Source organism: Schistocerca serialis, chromosome 1, assembly GCF_023864345.2.
Source record: "Schistocerca serialis cubense isolate TAMUIC-IGC-003099 chromosome 1, iqSchSeri2.2, whole genome shotgun sequence".
Taxonomy (NCBI): domain Eukaryota; kingdom Metazoa; phylum Arthropoda; class Insecta; order Orthoptera; family Acrididae; genus Schistocerca; species Schistocerca serialis.
Window position 1 is genome coordinate 175,055,132 of NC_064638.1, and position 16,766 is coordinate 175,071,897.

At 40.1% G+C, this 16,766-nt stretch overlaps 1 protein-coding gene across 1 annotated transcript in view; it reads left to right on the forward strand.

The window, feature by feature from the left end:
• The window catches only part of LOC126458290 (uncharacterized), a 148,663-nt gene extending 132,528 nt beyond the window's left edge, over positions 1–16,135 (forward strand). Inside the window, exons 10-16 of the mRNA XM_050095261.1 lie at positions 166–368; positions 12,959–13,126; positions 14,855–15,001; positions 15,086–15,371; positions 15,468–15,574; positions 15,652–15,821; positions 16,081–16,135. Of these exons, the coding sequence (XP_049951218.1) occupies positions 166–368; positions 12,959–13,126; positions 14,855–15,001; positions 15,086–15,371; positions 15,468–15,574; positions 15,652–15,821; positions 16,081–16,135 (1,136 nt within the window). The remainder of the gene's footprint in view (positions 1–165; positions 369–12,958; positions 13,127–14,854; positions 15,002–15,085; positions 15,372–15,467; positions 15,575–15,651; positions 15,822–16,080) is intronic.
• The last annotated feature ends 631 nt before the right edge of the window (positions 16,136–16,766 follow it).

A 16,766-nucleotide genomic window follows, 5' to 3' on the forward strand; every position in this document is an offset into this window, starting at 1 on the left:
CCATCCCTAATGACCACACTGTTGTTTTCAGTTCCCTGTTGTACTGTTGTACTCAGTGTGCAAGATTTTTACTGAGACATATACATGTAATCTGTGTAAATGTAATCCACCAAATAAGTGAAATCAGTTAATGCACAAATTATAATGACATTCCTTTTTATGTAGTGGCAGCTTCATCTACAATTTTTAATCCACAAAATGAGCCTGGTAACAGTTTAAGAGCAGCTGTAATGAACAATGCTCATGAAACAACTGAAGACTCAAAGGTAAAGGAACTCGGCAGCTCACCTATAACAGAGCATAGCAATGTGGAGGATGAAGATTCTCTTTCTGCTACAGATTTACAGAAAGTAAATATTGTTAGCAATGTAAGTAAATATGGATGTTATATCTGATGTATTTTATATAATACCTGAAGTGAAGTGTTGCATTTAAGAAGAGTATAAGCTGGACCCACCGTGGTCACTTGAACAAAATGTTTATAAATTTATTTTCTCATGTTTGTTTTGCAATTAGTGGATCACAATTTTTTATAGATCATTATTGTTAGTCGAAAAGTTCATCTAAGAAGTTGGAGGAGAACATCAAAAAGAAAAAAAACTTGAAGATTTTCAATACTTCAGATAGTTGGCATTTTCAGCAAGCAATAGGTAAAGCTGGTAGATAATAACAGTGTAAGTTTGGTAATATGTCCAGATAGGTAACAGGTTAATCATCTTGGTTGCATCATAGCTAGTAAATGAAATGGCTGCTTTCAAGTGTGTCCCTATTTTTGTATAGGCAGCACTTGTCTGCTCCTGTAAACTGAAGGGTAGGCCGAATGTAGGAAGTGAGTAGGAGCAGGAAAAGGTGAAAATGCTTCGGTACTGCAATTAAGTTATAACTCTTTTACTTAATTTTGCATACAGATGAGCACTTAGGTGCGAAGCCGTTCATCCATAAAATCTAACAGCTACTAGTAGTTGGACAAACTATCACTGAAGTAATACAGTCTGTAATTGCTGGCCCCCTATGAAGTAGAAACAATGTTGCTAGGTCGTCTCCTCTGAATCAAATAGGCTGAAGCTGGAGCAGAGCTTGTAGATCTGCACAGCACCGGCTAGAGGGCGCTGTCGTCGGTGTCTGTGCCATGGTGCCAACCTAAGTACTTGGCACCTACGCTGTGGCATCCACATCCCTTCCCCCTGAAACGATGCACCATCATAAAGTATGGGGGTGCCGCATGTCTGGGAGCGATATGAAGCAAGGAAAGTCCATAGTGTGCGCTCGCAAGAGTGCGTGGTGTGCAACTTGTTCATCTGCGACTTAAATGTATGCACAAAACGTTCAGCCTCACCATTTGACTGGGGGTGGAATGGGGCTGAGGTCAGATGCCAAATGCTGTTAGCAGCACAGAATGCTTCAAACTTGGAGGATACGAATTGGGGGCCATTGTCGGAGACAATAACTTCATGAAGGTCCTCAATACAAAAAATAGACGTCAAAGGCTGAATAGTACTGGCAGATGTAGCAGAATACATAGGCACAACAAAAAGAAAGTTTCTGTATGCATCAATGACTATCAACCAGTGGGTGTCCTAGAAAGGACCTGCAAAATCAATATGAACGCACACTGCCAAGGTGCAGTAGGAGTCGGCCACACAAAGAAGCGCTGGCAGGGAGCAGATTGATGCTCCGCACAAGAGCAACAGTTAGCAAGCAAATTCTCAATTTATCAATGCCGACCCCCAATGACCAGCATGCTACAATTGGAGGACTTCAGATTGCAACGTACAAGGTACAACAACACGAGACTGATCATTGTCAGTTCGTAACAAGATAACACCGTGGTGTAAAGAGAAGTTGTGACTTTGCGCAAAGTAACATTGAACAAGTGGGTCACGAATCAGTGTAGCAGATTGAGGCCATTGAGTATGAATATACTGCAAAAGAATCTGCAAAGAAGCACTGGCAGTTGTCATGGAAGCAATGCGATGAAAGGAAATCCACTGGAAAACCAGCAGCTAATTCCTTATCTTGCAAATAAATAAACATGCAGGACATTCAGAAGAATTGAACAGTTTGTCAGGACCGATAGGCAGACAAGACAAAGCATCAGCGTTGCCATGCTGGGCTGTAGGCAAAAACAAAGTCCAACATTGCAACTTTTGTGCAATATGGGCCGGAACTGGTTATGATGGGTGGGATGACAATGTCAAAGGCTTATGGTCAGTGACCAAATAGAACTTTCGACCATACAAAAATCATGAAACTTAGTCACTCCATATACAATAGCTAAAGCTTCTTTCTCAATTTGAGACTAGTTTTGCTGGGCAGAATTGAGCAACTTAGATGCAAAAGCGATCAGGCAATCAACAGAATTAATGCGGTGCGAGACCAGCGCCATTGCTGTACAAAGATGCATTGACAGCCAAAACAACTGGTTTGGAGGGATCGAAAGGAATCACAGTGATCACTCAACAAAGCAGATTTGAGGTTGTGGAAATCAGTGTCACATTCTGAAGACCAAACAAAAGGAACGTTCTTACACCGAAGGCGCAGCAAAGGTGCTGCAATCTGCGCTGCATTTGGTATAAACTGAATATATGTAATTTTGCCCAACACAGACTGAAATTCTTTCAAGTTCCTGGGTGCTGGCAAGTATCTAATCCCTCTGAGATGTGATGGCGAGGGGTGGGTACCCTGTCCATTAATCATATGTCCTAAATACTGAATCTCAAATAGTTCAAATGGCTCTGAGCACTATGGGGCTTAACATCTGTGGTCATCAGTCCCCTAGAACTTCGAACTACTTAAACCTAACTAACCTAAGGACATCACACACATCCATGCCCGAGGCAGGATTCAAACCTGCGACCGTAGCGGTTCCAGACTGAAGCGCCTAGAACCACACGGCCACACCGGCCACCACTGAATCTCAGTTTGAAAAATTTGCACTTGTCTCTTTTACACTTTAGTCCTGCCTGCAAAAGTACAGAAAATAAGGCACGCAAATTCTGCAGATGTTTGTCAGGGGTGCAACATGATAAAACTATATCATCCAGATAATTGGAACAACCAGGGACAGTGGCACACAACTGCTACAAATAAAACTGAAAAATAGGAGCCAAAGCACAATTGAACTGAAGGTGGTGAAACTTGAACAATCCTAGGTGGGTGTTGATCACAAAATAGTGCTGAGATTGTTCATCGAGCGGAATCTGAAAGTATGCGTCCCGCAAGCCAATTGTGGAAAAGAAAGATTCGAGTGCGCACGGAGGCTTTCCGGCAGTCATTCTTCCCACGAACCATACATGACTGGAACAGGAAAGGGAGGTAATGACAGTGGCACGTAAAGTGCCCTCTGCCACACACCGTTGGGTGGCTTGCGGAGTATAAATGTAGATGTAGATGTAGTTCAAAACTGTCTTCAGGACACAGTAAGGGAAAAGTAGCTACCACTGTCTGGGGATTTACTGTACACTTAGTCAGCACAAATACGGAGACAACTGTTTCGTTACTTCACACACATTATAGGTGAAGCCCATGATGAAGCATAAACAAGGTTCAATGACACCACTGTCTTGCAAATGCGTAAGTTCAGCAGCTACGGCATCGCGCAGTGTGAGCGGTACCGGGCATAAACGCCAGAAAATAGGCATGGCATTGCCTTGAACTAAAATACGCGCTGTAAAGTTTGTGGCACAACCAAGGCCATCATAAGAGTTCAACAAAATCATTGCGTAGGGCAGCAACACTGTCTGCATGGCCACTAGCATTGATGCGAAGTACATTGTCCTGAATTGCGAGGCCAAAAAAGTTAAAATGCATCCATGCTAAAAACATTCGTAGCATCAGTAGAGTGGAGCACATGGAAAGACACTGTACACGTCATTGCACCATACGTGGCTTGCAAACTACACACACTGAGCACTGAGATTTCCTGTCCAGTAAATGCAGTCAGTGAGGAATGAACGACAAAGAGGGGGGTGAACCAAGCAATTCATACTTAGATTTGTTCAGTAAAGAAACTGACACACCAGTGTCCAGCTGCATGCGAAATGAACGTCCACACATGTTCAACATCACAAAGTTTCCTTGCATTGCACTGAATGTGAGAGGAAGTGTCTGGCAAAACGTGATCCACAAAACGAGCTGTTGATGCATGTGAAGCAGGAGGCTTTGCATAAATGACATTAACATCCGTAGGCTGATGTGAATCATGATCATGGCAGTTGCCATTGCGGTGACGCCCACGTGAGTCACGCGAATGGGAGACAAGGTGTGAGTAAGTTTCTCTTACTACACACAGATTTCACATGTCCTTTCTTATTACGAAAATAACACTATGCTTGATGGGATGGGCAACTGTCCCGTGGGTGGGCACAAAAGTAGTTCAGACAGGATTTGAGTTTCTCAGTGGGTACCAGGCTTGAAACTTATTTACTTACGCGCAAGTGGCGCAGTGCGGCATGGCTGACTTTGCTGGGGCTGGGCAAAAGGGCACATGTTGTGCCGTGCTGACAGTACACACCCCCAGGGTCATGTCAAGCGTGGAAGTAGCCATGTCTAATGTATCTTGTCTATCTAGCAAGTCTACTACTTCCTGCAAGGACGGGTTTTTAAATCTGAGGATTTGCTCGCTGATGCAGTGATCCGCCACCATCTGTGCAATAGTGTCTTTAATCATTATATCCGCATATGAGTACCCACATGAGCAATTAGTCACAATCAGATGTTAGTACCTCAAACACTGCTAACCAAGATTTGTTGGACTGCATAGGGCCACACCGGAGATGAAAGAATTTGTAGCATGCAACTACCACATTTACACTGTCACAGAAGTGGGAGTTCAAAGCATCAGTCACTTCATCATAAGTTTTAGTTTCTGGGTGGGTGGTAGGAAACAATTTTATGAGCACACGGTATAACACAACACCTGCATTGGCAAAGAAAAAGGCAAGCCACTCTGTACCTGGTACGTTGTATGCTGTGAAGTGTGCCTGGAGCTGGGCAATGTATTCTGGCCAGCGTTCAATGTCAGGATTGAAGGCACAAAATGGTGGCGCCATTGGCGACAGTGTCGGTGCAGGCGGTGGCACCGGAGGCTCCGAAGTAGCTGCAGTTTGTAGTGTGACCAGTCCGTTTATAGCAGCAAGCAGCTGTGTCATTTGCTGAGCCTGAAAACATAAAAGATCGGACAGCGAACCTTGTTCCTGTGGCGAAGCCATGGTTTACACAATTGAAAATCTTATAGCAAAAGGTGGGAACACTTAGATACAGTCACTCAGTCACATGGAGATACCACAAAAAAGATAAAGCAGTACTGAGCAAAAATCATAGGTAAGAGGAGAAAAAATGATCCTCGTCGCCAACTTTTGTATCCCGCCTGGAAGGCAGCACGTGGGTCTGCTCCTGTAAACTGAAGGGTAGGCTGAATGTAGGCAGTGAATAGGAGCAGAGAAAGGTGAAAATGTTTCGGTACTGCAGTTAGGTTACAACTCTTTCACTTAACTTTGCATGCAGATGAGCACGTAGGTGTAAAGCCGTTCGTTCACAAAATGTAACAGCTACTAGTAGTTGGACAGACTATCACTGAAGTAACACAGTCTGTAATTGCTAGCCCCCTATGATGTAGAAACAATGTTGCCAGGTTGTCTCCTCGGAATCAAATAGGCTGAATCTGTAGCGGAGCTCGTAGGTTTGCACAGTGCTGGTTAGAGGGTGCTGTCATCTGTGTCTGTGTCTTAGTGCCAACCTAAGAACTTAGCACCTACGCCATGGCATCGTAGCTATCGGTACCACACCTATGCTATATAGCTCAATCCTGCAGTGAGAGATGATAGGCAAGTGAATGTATCACACAGGCCCTTCATCTGGGTCATATGGAATGAGCAGTGGGGTATGTTGATCTGGGAGCAAGAATAGCACCTGAATGAATAAGTTAGCAATAGTTTATAAGACTTCCTTGTCCTAACACATGATGGTTTATCAATAAAAAAAAATTGTCGATGTTCCTCCAACACCATGAATTTGAGACATAGTGATCAGAACCTCTGGTAACCAATAACATCACGAGGAGGTATCTGCTCCAAAGATACTGTTTTTCAAGGAGGTTGTTTTGATTTTACTTTTTCTGTTACTGACAATCCAGTCGGTCAATGTTGGTTGACTGTTACCATAATTCGTATTGATACTACTACTACTACTACTACTACTACTACTACTACTAAGTCTACAGCTACGGTTTTGGATGTGATGTTATCGGTTACCGGACGTACATGATCACTATGTCTCAAGTTCGTGGTGTTGGAGAAACATCGACAAATTTTTATTGATAAACCATTGTATGTTAGGACAAGGAAGGGTGGCTAATGGATAACTGCTGTTAGTGTAAATAGCAGGAATGTCTACTGTTTTCTCTCTGAATGATCAACAACCTTTTATGACCAGTCTCCTTTCAACACAAAAGACCTGAATCCCTTTCTCAAGTGTTCTCTCTCTCTCTCTCTCTCTCTCTCTCTCTCTCTCTCTCTCTCTCTCTCTCTCTCTCATGCATTATCATTTGGACTCATTGTGAGAGTGTGGTTGGATCTAATGGCTTACACACACACACACACACACACACACACACACCCTGTCTACATGGCCTTACTATCAGTGAACACTGATTTTCTCAGTGTTGTACTGTAACCAAATATACAATCTCCTTTTGCTTTGCCATGCTCATTCTGATTGACAATTAATTCTCCATCAGAACACAAATCCACAAACAAAACCATGAACATCATTGGTACATGGATTTGTTGTTGTTGTTGTGGTCTTCAGTCCTGAGACTGGTTTGATGCAGCTCTCCATGCTACTCTATCCTGTGCAAGCTTTTTCATCTCCCAGTACCTACTGCAACCTACATCCTTCTGAATCTGCTTAGTGTATTCATCTCTTGGTCTCCCTCTACGATTTTTACCCTCCACGCTGCCCTCCAATACTAAATTGGTGATCCGTTGATGCCTCGGAACATGTCCCACCAACCGATCCCTTCTTCTAGTCAAGTTGTGCCACAAACTTCTCTTCTCCCCAATCCTATTCAATACTTCCTCATTAGTTATGTGATCTACCCATCTAATCTTCAGCATTCTTCTGTAGCACCACATTTCGAAAGCTTCTATTCTCTTCTTGTCCAAACTATTTATCGTCCATGTTTCACTTCCATACATCGCTACACTCCATACGAATACTTTCAGAAATGACTTCCTGACACTTAAATCAATACTGGATGTTAACAAATTTCTCTTCTTCAGAAACGCTTTCCTTGCCATTGCCAGCCTACATTTTATATCCTCTCTACTTCGACCATCATCAGTTATTTTGCTCCCCAAATAGCAAAACTCCTTTACTACTTTAAGTGCCTCATTTCCTAATCTAATTCCCTCAGCATCACCCAACTTAATTAGACTACATTCCATTATCCTTGTTTTGCTTTTGTTGATGTTCATCTTATATCCTCCTTTCAAGACACTGTCCATTCCATTCAACTGCTCTTCCAAGTCCTTTGCTGTCTCTGACAGAATTACAATGTCATCGGCGAACCTCAAAGTTTTTATTTCTTCTCCATGAATTTTAATATCTACTCCGAATTTTTCTTTTGTTTCCTTTACTGCTTGCTCAATATACAGATTGAACAACACCGGGGAGAGGCTACAACCCTGTCTTACTCCCTTCCCAACCACTGCCTCCCTTTCATGTCCCTCGACTCTTACAACTGCCATCTGGCTTCTGTACAAATTGTAAATAGCCTTTCGCTCTCTGTATTTTACCCCTACCACCTTTAGAATTTGAAAGAGAGTATTCCAGTCAACATTGTCAAAAGCTTTCTCTAAGTCTACAAATGCTAGAAACGTAGGTTTGCCTTTCCTTAATCTTTCTTCTAAGATAAGTCGTAAGGTCAGTATTGCCTCACGTGTTCCAGTGTTTTTACGGAATCCAAACTGATCTTCCCCGAGGTTGGCTTCTACTAGTTTTTCCATTCGTCTGTAAAGAATTTGCGTTAGTATTTTGCAGATGTGACTTATTAAGCTGATAGTTCGGTAATTTTCACATCTGTCAACACCTGCTTTCTTTGGGATTGGAATTATTATATTCTTCTTGAAGTCTGAGGGTATTTCGCCTGTTTCATACATCTTGCTCACCAGATGGTAGAGTTTTGTCAGGACTGGCTCTCCCACGGCCGTCAGTAGTTCCAATGGAATATTGTCTACTCCGGGGGCCTTGTTTCGACTCAGGTCTTTCAGTGCTCTGTCAAACTCTTCACGCAGTATCATATCTCCCATTTCATCTTCATCTACATCCTCTTCCATTTCCATAATATTGTCCTCAAGTACATCGCCCTTGTATAGACCCTCTATATACTCCTTCCACCTTTCTGCTTTCCCTTCTTTGCTTAGAACTGGGTTTCCATCTGAGCTCTTGATATTCATACAAGTCGTTCTCTTATCTCCAAAGGTCTCTTTAATTTTCCTGTAGGCGGTATCTATCTTACCCCTAGTGAGATAGGCCTCTACATCCTTACATTTGTCCTCTAGCCATCCCTGCTTAGCCATTTTGCACTTCCTGTCAATCTCATTTTTGAGACGTTTGTATTCCTTTTTGCCTGTTTCACTTACTGCATTTTTATATTTTCTCCTTTCATCAATTAAATTCAATATTTCTTCTGTTACCCAAGGATTTCTACTAGCCCTCGTCTCTTTACCTACTTGATCCTCTGCTGCCTTCACTACTTCATCCCTCAAAGCTACCCATTCTTCTTCTACTGTATTTATTTCCCCCATTCCTGTCAATTGCTCCCTTATGCTCTCCCTGAATCTCTGTACAACCTCTGGTTCTTTTAGTTTATCCAGGTCCCATCTCCTTAAATTCCCACCGTTTTGCAGTTTCTTCAGTTTTAATCTACAGGTCATAACCAATAGATTGTGGTCAGAGTCCACATCTGCCCCTGGAAATGTCTTACAATTTAAAACCTGGTTCCTAAATCTCTGTCTTACCATTATATAATCAATCTGATACCTTCTAGTATCTCCAGGATTCTTCCATGTATACAACCTTCTTTCATGATTCTTAAACCAAGTGTTAGTTATGATTATGTTGTGCTCTGTGCAAAATTCGACCAGGCGGCTTCCTCTTTCATTTCTGTCCCCCTATCCATATTCACCTATGTTTCCTTCTCTCCCTTTTCCTACACTCGAATTCCAGTCACCCATGACTATTAAGTTTTCGTCTCCCTTCACAATCTGAATAATTTCTTTTATTTCATCATACATTTCTTCAATTTCTTCGTCATCTGCAGAGCTAGTTGGCATATAAACTTGTACTACTGTAGTAGGCGTGGGCTTCGTATCTATCTTGGCCACAATAATGCGTTCACTATGCTGTTTGTTGTAGCTTACCCGCATTCCTATTTTCCTATTCATTATTAAACCTACTCCTGCATTACCCCTATTTGATTTTGTGTTTATAACCCTGTAGTCACCTGACCAGAAGTCTTGTTCCTCCTGCCACCGAACTTCACTAATTCCCACTATATCTAACTTCAACCTATCCATTTCCCTTGGTACATGGATACGTATTCTTATGTCAACATATTTATGGGTTAGCTATTAATTTAAACACTTTGTCTTAACAATTAATGGTTGGCATGTTTATCTAGATTCTAAGATACAAAAATTTCTACTCATTTTGCCCAGAATATGAAAACATACTCCAGTATGTCATTCATATAGCCCTCCATGAGGTGCCTTCCTTGGCTTGGTTGCCACTTCTTTAATGGCATTGTGAAAACTTCTACACATCACTCACAACCACCAGCAATTCCTCCATTTTACAGCTGACAACCATTCTATGTCAAAAGAGACATAACATCTGTGGAGAGAGACAGCAGATGTCCATTTACTGAAAACCTTGACTGGATGTTGATGATCAATTAGCTATTTGCCCAGCTAGCCCATAAACTGATCCTGGGCTGATCAGTGGTGAAAATTTATTGTACAGATCCAGAGTTTCTGTGGTTTCCTTAAACAACTTCTGGCAAATTGCAGGATGGTTCCTTCCAGTTTCATTCACCTTCCTTGTCATCTGAGTTGCTTGGTCACTATTGACTTATTCATCAGTGAGACATCAATTCCTAAGCTTTCTTCTTAAACAGATCTTCCACACCATTTTTCTCCTATAACCCCAACAAATATCACAACTATCAAGGCATTGACCAGAAATTCAATTACAGCTAATACTACAAAAATATCCAAAACCTTAACAAAATCTTTCCCCTGTTCATACTTGCTGAAATGGGGATGTCAAATTATGGAGGTGGCATTGAGTCATAGACAGGTACAATGGAAAAAATGTTAGAAATACTTCAGCTTTTGATAGGCTCTTTTGAAGTAATCTAATGGGGGTGGGTAGTTGGAGTAGGAAAGTTCTTTAGGTGTGTAGAGAGAGGGATAGTAGGGAGGAGGAGGAAAAAGATGTTAGTTCTTCCTGTGGGAACATGCATCGATGTGTTGGGGCAGGATAAGTCTCCCCTTTCCTATCCCATGCACTTCCTTACCCCCACGACCCACCCCACTTAGATTGCTGCTATTGTCAGATACAGCCAAATTCGGGCTTCAGCATGTGTGGGCAGGAGGACTTTATCTGGAACCTGAAGTGTTCCTGGGATTCTTTTTTATTGTACCTCTCTGTGACCCAATGCCTCCTGTGTGGTGAGTAGCAATCTTTCCTTTCCATGTTGTTGCCATCTTAAGCAAATTGTACAAATGCACTTGGATGTCACGGAATTCCACCACTTACGAAAGATATGTGAAAATTCACAGCATGATATTAAGACAGTTCTTATGAGGAATGTCCTGTTTTCCAAATTACTCTTCATCTACATCTACATACATACTCCACAATCCACCATACGGTGCATGGCGGAGGGTACCTCATACCACAAATAGCATCTTCTCTCCCTGTTCCACTCCCAAACAGAACGAGGGAAAAGTGACTGCCTATACGCCTCTGTATGAACCCCAATCTCTCTTATCTTTGTGGTCTTTCCACGAAATTTAAGTTGGCGGCAGTAAAATTTACTTACACTATGACACTTTGTGCTCTTGGTACTCTCTGGAAAAAGTGAGAAATTAGGGTATGGGCTTTAAGTGATCAAGGCACTTATTTGTGTAAGGTGTTTAACGCGCTCTTCTAATAATTTTTGGGCATGCAGCCAGATCCCGTTGACATTCTGCCATGATCTTTCAGCCCAGATATGTCCGGCCATCTTCAGGTGAGTAGACTACTAATGAAGAGCCTAGGTGCATTCACAGTATTTGCACTGAATCTCTCTCATGCAAAATGTGCTGGTGTCTTTAGGTGCATGCATCAGGTGATGACTGTGCAGGACAGCAGAGGTGGGTCTGCTGTCATCAGTGGTTAAAGTGAGATGAATTAATCATTGAGTACTGAATGACCCCATCAATTATGCTATGACAATTTTAATTATAGGATTTTAATTTTTATCCAGTTGAAAGCTGTCAAGATTTATAAGATTATCAGCAAGATGCATTTCCACAGATTCTTTGATTAATGAATCCCAAAAAAGTGGAAACGAGCTAAAATTATTGTTCTATTGTATTCCATTGAGTGTCCCATGGAAATAGCGTTCTGCTACCACTGATTTTTAATGGTTGTTGAAGACAGGTGTATCTTTAGTGTTCTGTACAATACTCCTGGACAGTTTGTCATCTGGTGATCTGGCCTGTATAAGCAGCACCACACTCACAGGGTTTATTGTAAGCATCTTTTTTTCCAGTTGTAAGTTGTCTTTAATGAAGCCAACCAGGGACAAATCTTCAGTGGTGGACAGAAGATAACCTTGATTTTATTTTTCCTAAGCAATCTGCATATTTTAGAAGACACATTCCCAGCGTATGAAAGGAACGCAGTTGATTTATAGTCATAAGTGTCCTCAGTGTGTTGCTTCTTCTTAATACAGCTGTGCTTGGCCTTACATATTTGGCATGAAGTGCAGACATTCTCTTTAAAAAAAAAAAGTTCTCCAAGTATTGTAATTCTTCGTGGAGGTTTTCACTGTCTGGTATTATGTACACCCAATGTATTAAGATATGGAGAACACTGGCGGGTTGTGCAGAATGGTGACAGCTGGAGATACAGATCTGTGTGCATCGGTTTTCTGTGTACAAAATGTCCCAGTGACCCTTCATTCTTATGGCATGCTAGCACATCTAGAAAGCATAAAGTCCCATATTTCTCATTCTCCATCATAAACTTGATATTCTCACGTAGTGAGTTTATGTGAGAAAGGAATTTCTCCAGTTCTTGTCTGCCATGAAGGCATGCAACAAAAATATCATCTTACATAATGCTAGAAAACCATTGGTTTTAAAACAGCGGACTAAAGTGCTTTCTCCTAAGTCCTCCACAAAAAAGATTAGCTACCACAGGGGACAAAGGGTTCCCCATGGCAAAGCCATCTGTTGGTTCAAAGAATTTGATATTTAATAAGAAGTAAGCTGATGAGAGGGTAAGTTCAAACAAGGCCATCAGGTCACCACTGAAGAAGTTACCAGTAAGATGTAAAGAGTCCATTAAATACACTTAGGTAAAAAGTGAGACTACATCAAAGCTAACAAGTAAATCAGAGCTGTTAAGTTTAACTGTTTTCAAGCAATTGACAAAAAACCACAGAATTAGGCATGTGTTAACAACACTTACCCACATACAGCTTGAGTAGCAGGTCCAGATGTTTTGCAGTAGAATAGGTTGGGGCACCAATGTTACTCAAAATTAATATTGTGGCAGAATCTCAGTGGTATCTGGCTGCACACCCAAAAATTTGCAAGAAATATGCTGGGAAAATCTTAATGTGGTGTTTAAACTATAGTTAAAAGTATAATGGAAATGTGCTGAGATTTGTAAAATATTTCAGCTTACATGTGATGCTATAAAAGCAAGTGGAATTGGTGCTTACCTTGGCCTAAAGGAGGAAGATATAGAAAATATGGTTAATGATGAAACTGAAGAATGTCTTGACATTTTTGGTGCTCTAGACCTTGGACAAAGGGCACAAAAGGTTGTGTGGAACACGCTTGGCAAGGTATTAATCTATTAGTAAGAGATATTAATAAGAGATTTCAGAGAACATTAGTTTCAGACCTGCATGAATGCATGCACATTTACATTAGTAACTGCAGTATCTCTCTCTGTAATGGAGAAACGTGTTCCCTCACAATACACTCCTTTTTATTCTAAGATTGTTTCTCATAGTATTTCAGTGTGCAGCACTGAAATACTGCTTAAATTCACACACTGTTCCTGCTTTTGTACTTCCGTTCATTTCCAGCCTTTTTTAACTCCATTTATCAGAATCATATATGAGCTGATTCCATGAATGGTAGCTTTCACTCATTTGGCCTCATGTTATTTGACAGTTAAAAGAAGAATGTACAGATTTAGTCAGTAGTTTATCATGTAATAAAATGTGAAAAAATATTTGTACTGTGTATTGCAGTTTTTTCCCAAAGCAACTGTTGTTACAGTATAAATGTTGAATAACTAATGGAAGAAGTGTTTTCAATTATATCCTGTTCCTTGTACCTGTTTGTGACATATTTCTTACATGTGTAAATATGGAAAGAAGTCCCCACTCTCTTATGATTATTGGTGTGAAATTGCCACCAGTGAGTATAAACTGTAAATATAAATTCACGTTTCTGGGGCTCTGGGTGAATAAATCATCATGCACCACCCATCCATCCATCTGAAAAATAAAATATTGCATTAAAATTAAAGTATGTTTGAATCATATTTCAATTAAATAAAATGCCATTGCTCCCTTAGTGACAGCATGCAAATAACCACAGTGCTTTGAAGTAGTAGTTTAATTTTAAAGGAATAGAGGAATGTAAATGTACAGGGTTCCAAGTAGAAGCACGTGACAAAAAGACTAACCCAAACTTTTTGGTAACCTAATGCCATATTGACAAGTGTTGATACAAGGCACTTGGTAGAGATTAATGAAACCCTGCTTCATATAGAATTCTCATTGCAAAATAATAAAAGTGCATATTATACAAAACCTGGCAGCAAATATTCGATAGCTGTGAAATAAGCTCTGAACAAGCACCTCTTCCCACTTGAGTATATTTGCAACCAAAAGTGCTTATAAAAGTAGAAGCAGACCACTTGGATGTGGAAGGTGAGAATCCCACAACAAAGTTAAACATGGGGTCTCTGGCTGTTTTCAATGATCAGGCCTCTTACTTAAAGGTGTTTTATTATTATTTTATGGCTCTTTCACCTTCACTTACTTTACCTTGTTTCTATGTCTCTGAAAAAACCATAAGAGAATTATACACCCACCCTCTCCTTAAAGTAATACTTTTCTCTTGAATGTTTTTGTGGGGAGGAATCAATGACTTCAGTTCGGTCGATATATTTCCTCCAGTCAGTCAATTAATACACTACTTGTCAAGCAGCTGAGACATCTAATACTCATTGAAATGTGTACTTCAACATTTTCCATCTCTAGAAGCCCTTGCCAGTGCATCTCTGAGATTTTATTTCAAAATTCTCCACTTTGTTTATTTGCAAGAGTCTTGCATACTTTAATCTAATCTAAATCTAATCCCCCTTCCCATCTAAATGAATTGTGTACCTAGCATGTTGTGCCTGATGTACAGAGAGATCAGATTATCAAATTTTGTTCTTTATTGCTATAAGATAGAGACGTTAATTACCGTAAGTACATACAAAAATAAAAACAAACTAGTTTCACAACTATAACACTAAAAAATTTGTTATCCTCACTTGTATTTTTTAACAGGCCTTTCTCCTGACAAATTTACTGGATCTTGGCCACCTAGTGAAAGTAATGGGAATGAATGATATAAATGAAGTGAAATTAAATAACAAGAGATTCTACATGGAAACAATAGCAGCATTAGGTGAAGAAATAGAAGATCCAAAATTGGTTAGTAAACATTAAACTTTTCTTTTACATTAGCTGCTTAATCATGAACTGATTCACTTTTAACTTGTGAATCCAACTTCACAGATCAGAATTTTAGCAACCAAGTGGTTAATTGACAATCTGAATAAGACCTTACCAACAGAAGCAGTTGGAGCTTTGGGAAACATTATTTGTGGTTTACCAATGCCCACTATCACAGACTTACTTAGTAAGAACAGAGCCTTTGCTAAACTTTTACCTGTATTGAGAAACATAAAGGGGTGTCCAATGATGTGCTTGCAGGATCTTGCAGCAATAGCTGTAAGAAATTATGGAGATCCAAGCACATGGAGTTCAGAAGACATTTCTGCTTTAGGGGTTATAATGGCAGGTAAGGTTGTGGTTGTTGTTGTTGTTGTTGTTAACATGGAAACAGTTTTTTTTATTCAATTAAATCCAATGCCTTTAAAAACAATTGTTTTCTAAGGATTGAATACCAGACATTGGAAATCGCTGAAAGGAACTCGGGGTAACCATCCCCTCTGCGGCTTGACTCCTCGTGCTGTGCAATGCTTACCTCTGAATGTGATTAAGGTAACTCATTTCTCTTTCACTGTCATTATTTTGGTTGTTTGATACACAATTAATGTCCATACCAAAATATTCCTCAGGATCTTACAGTTGAACAAGTTGCATCCCTGCTTCCAAGTGCTGTTTCAGTGAGTGAAGACAAATTCTCTGTGCTGCCGGAACAACAAAAAGAAATACTAAAAAAAACATTGAGACGTCAAGAGAGAGATTTAATTAATAAATCAGTGTGTAATTTGGTTTTAAACATACAGTCAGTCATTATGTTAACTATTTTATGGTTTCATTTAATCTTTTAGTTACATGGAAAAATGTTACATCTATCATTTGTCATAATGGTGTTATTTACAGTTCATGTGCAAAGTTTTGTGTTGGTATTCTATCCAGTAAATGTGTTGTACTTTTATATATCTTTTATTTCTCACAATTGCTATTTATTCTAATATTCATAATTACTTTGCTAAAATTGTGCATAATGACAAATGACTAATTACATCTTAATTACATTGTAGGAAACAGATCATGTTGAGAATTGGCAGTAAATGCATTGCAACAGCCTTTGATTAGTTAAAGGTGTGTCAAGTTTATTCTGATAAACTGATGCTAGATGTTGAGAGATCCAGTTAAATATCAGTCACAGTTGCAACAATAGTCATTTCTCTGCATTGATTTGTGGTGGACAATCTCACAAGTTTTCAAGCTACTTAAGTCTTGGACCATAATTTGATAATGGACATTATTGTCTGAAACCAATCAGCATGAAGAAATGACTGTTACTGCAGTTATGATGGATTTTGAAGGAAAATAGACTATGGATATTGCTGTTATTGAAAATAATCATGATGAAATATATTTTATTTGCTTCTACTTTTCACGCCACAATTACATGAGCATTTCACAATATCATAACTGAGTTTGGTCAGCCAGTTGCATTCAAATGACAAATACATAAAAAGAGGAAACGTAGGATCATTATAGCCCTTTGGGGGGGGGTTTAAGAATAGGCCCGAGGTATTCCTGCCTGTCTTAAGAGGCAACTGAAAGGAGTCTCCACATTTTGGCCTTTGTGATGGTCCCCTGTAGGGTTTGACCTCCAATCTTCAAAATTTTTTCCAAAGAGCAAGCCAGTTGGGAAAGGACGCCTTACAAGGTGCATCATGTCCATTGTGCCTTGAGATCTGTAGCCCGCTTTCTCATT